This window comes from Cyprinodon variegatus, unplaced genomic scaffold, assembly GCF_000732505.1.
Source record: "Cyprinodon variegatus isolate N-32 unplaced genomic scaffold, C_variegatus-1.0 Scaffold853, whole genome shotgun sequence".
NCBI classification, from domain to species: domain Eukaryota; kingdom Metazoa; phylum Chordata; class Actinopteri; order Cyprinodontiformes; family Cyprinodontidae; genus Cyprinodon; species Cyprinodon variegatus.
Window position 1 is genome coordinate 341,104 of NW_015151306.1, and position 1,882 is coordinate 342,985.

General features: G+C 38.6%; 1 protein-coding gene across 2 annotated transcripts in view; it reads right to left on the reverse strand.

Moving 5' to 3' along the window:
* Positions 1–6: 6 nt before the first annotated feature.
* LOC107099279 (C-C chemokine receptor type 6-like) overlaps positions 7–1,882 on the reverse strand; it is a 7,103-nt gene continuing 5,227 nt past the window's right edge. For both annotated transcript variants that reach the window (XM_015397335.1, XM_015397334.1), the window contains exon 2: positions 7–1,152. In XM_015397335.1, the coding sequence (XP_015252821.1) occupies positions 34–1,125 (1,092 nt within the window). In that variant the 5' untranslated portion in view covers positions 1,126–1,152 and the 3' untranslated portion in view covers positions 7–33. The remainder of the gene's footprint in view (positions 1,153–1,882) is intronic.

A 1,882-nucleotide genomic window follows, 5' to 3' on the forward strand; every position in this document is an offset into this window, starting at 1 on the left:
TACGAACCCTAACAAAGGCTTTGATCAGAGATATTAGGTGTCTAAGAATTCCTTTGACTCTTTAATTGTTTTCATTGAAAACTGTTCTGTACCTGGAAACCGACTTGACCTTTTTGCTGAGTCATATTTTCTTTTCCCTTTGGCTGAGCAACATTTCTGGAACTTTTTCCTGAAGTTTTCCCCCATAAAATTGTACACCACTGGGTTCAGGCAGCACTGCAGGCAAGTCACGGCCTGAGCAACGGACAAGGCCGTCTGCAAACCGTCTGCTGCTTTACACTCTCTCTCGTCGGACATGGTGATGGTGTCATACAGCAGAATGAGATTGTAGGGCATGTGGCAGACCACAAACAAGACCATGACATAAATCGCCCTCTTAGTTGCTTTATTTTTTAGCCCATTTTTCACAGTTTGGGAAAGCTTTTCTTTCTGCAGATGGTGGATGATTAAGGTGTAGCTTGAAATAATGACTAACAAAGGCAGGAAAAAGCCAACAGCCATTTGGACGCTGGGAATGGCCAACCGTGTCAAATTGGGCGAGTTACTCCCCTCAAAATTTAACCCACAGATGAAATCAGAAGGGCTTGAGGTCTCTTTGTCTTTTGTTTTGTTTTTCCAGATGATTTTAGGCTTTGAGTCATAGGAGGTATAGAAGAGGAAGGCGGGGATAGAAACCAGTATAGAAAAGACCCAGATGAAGGCGCAGCCGGTAAAGCTAAATTTTAACGATTTTGATGGCGTCTTTAGATTATTGTTTACGACTACCATGCCGTGTTCAAGGCTGATCCAGGCGAGCAGCAGCATTCCACAGTATTGGTTGATGCTGTAGGAGCCCTTCAACAGCTTGCAGGCCACTCCCCCCTTCAGCCATTCGACTTGCTCGTGGAAGGATAGGATAAGCAGAACCACAACAAACAGCAGGTTGGTGATGGCGAGATTGAGCAGGAGGAAATCACTTCTACTCATCTTTTTCTTTCCAACAGCCAGGGTGAAGGTTACTAGACAATTCCCCACTAAGCCCAGGATGCAGATGATGGGTAAAATGTACTTGTAGAGGTACTTGTCCACCTCTGTGCTCATTTTGTAATAGCAAGGTCCAAATGTCGTGCTTTCACTTGCTCCCATGTTGGAAGTTAAAGATGTCTTCTCTCACTGTAAAAATAAAGAACAGAGATAAACTTACCAATAAGAAGAAACAAAGGAAGAATTTATAGTCAAGAAGAGTAGATTTATTTTTATTCGACAGCTTTCATTTCCCAAACTACCAAAAACAGAAATAGGAAAAATTTCTTAAATTAAGTGTACTAACCCTCTTTTTTTATTTAAATGTAAATTGTCCTGTTCCATTGGCAAGTTTCTAGCCTATATGCTTAAATTCACTTATTTTAATTAAAAAAAAAGAATTATTTAGATTTAAAACATTTTTTGTAGTGAAGCAGCTCTGGCATCTTCAGTCTACACTGAAAAAATGATCTAATAACAATAAACATTTCTTTAATTAAGTGTATTTGCTCTTAATTTGGGTATGTAAATGAGATGATCTGCCAATGGAATTAGTATTTTTACTCTTAAAATAATATAATTAGATAATATGCACTTGAAATAAGACAATGCAATTGTGTTTTGTTCCATTGGCAAAATATCTCTTTTAACTCCTCAATTCAAGAACAAATGCGCTTATTTAAAGAAAAAAAGACTTATCTAGATTTCGATTTTTTCAACTGTCAGCCCATCGTACTACACCTATTTTCATTCCTTGATTCTACCGAAGCTCCTGTTCATTATTTCCTGAACTTATGTCAGACATTCTGGAACCAGATCAAACATACTTTTCTATGCATGTCAACTCAGAACATTCCAGATTGAAGGTGTGTATCAGCAC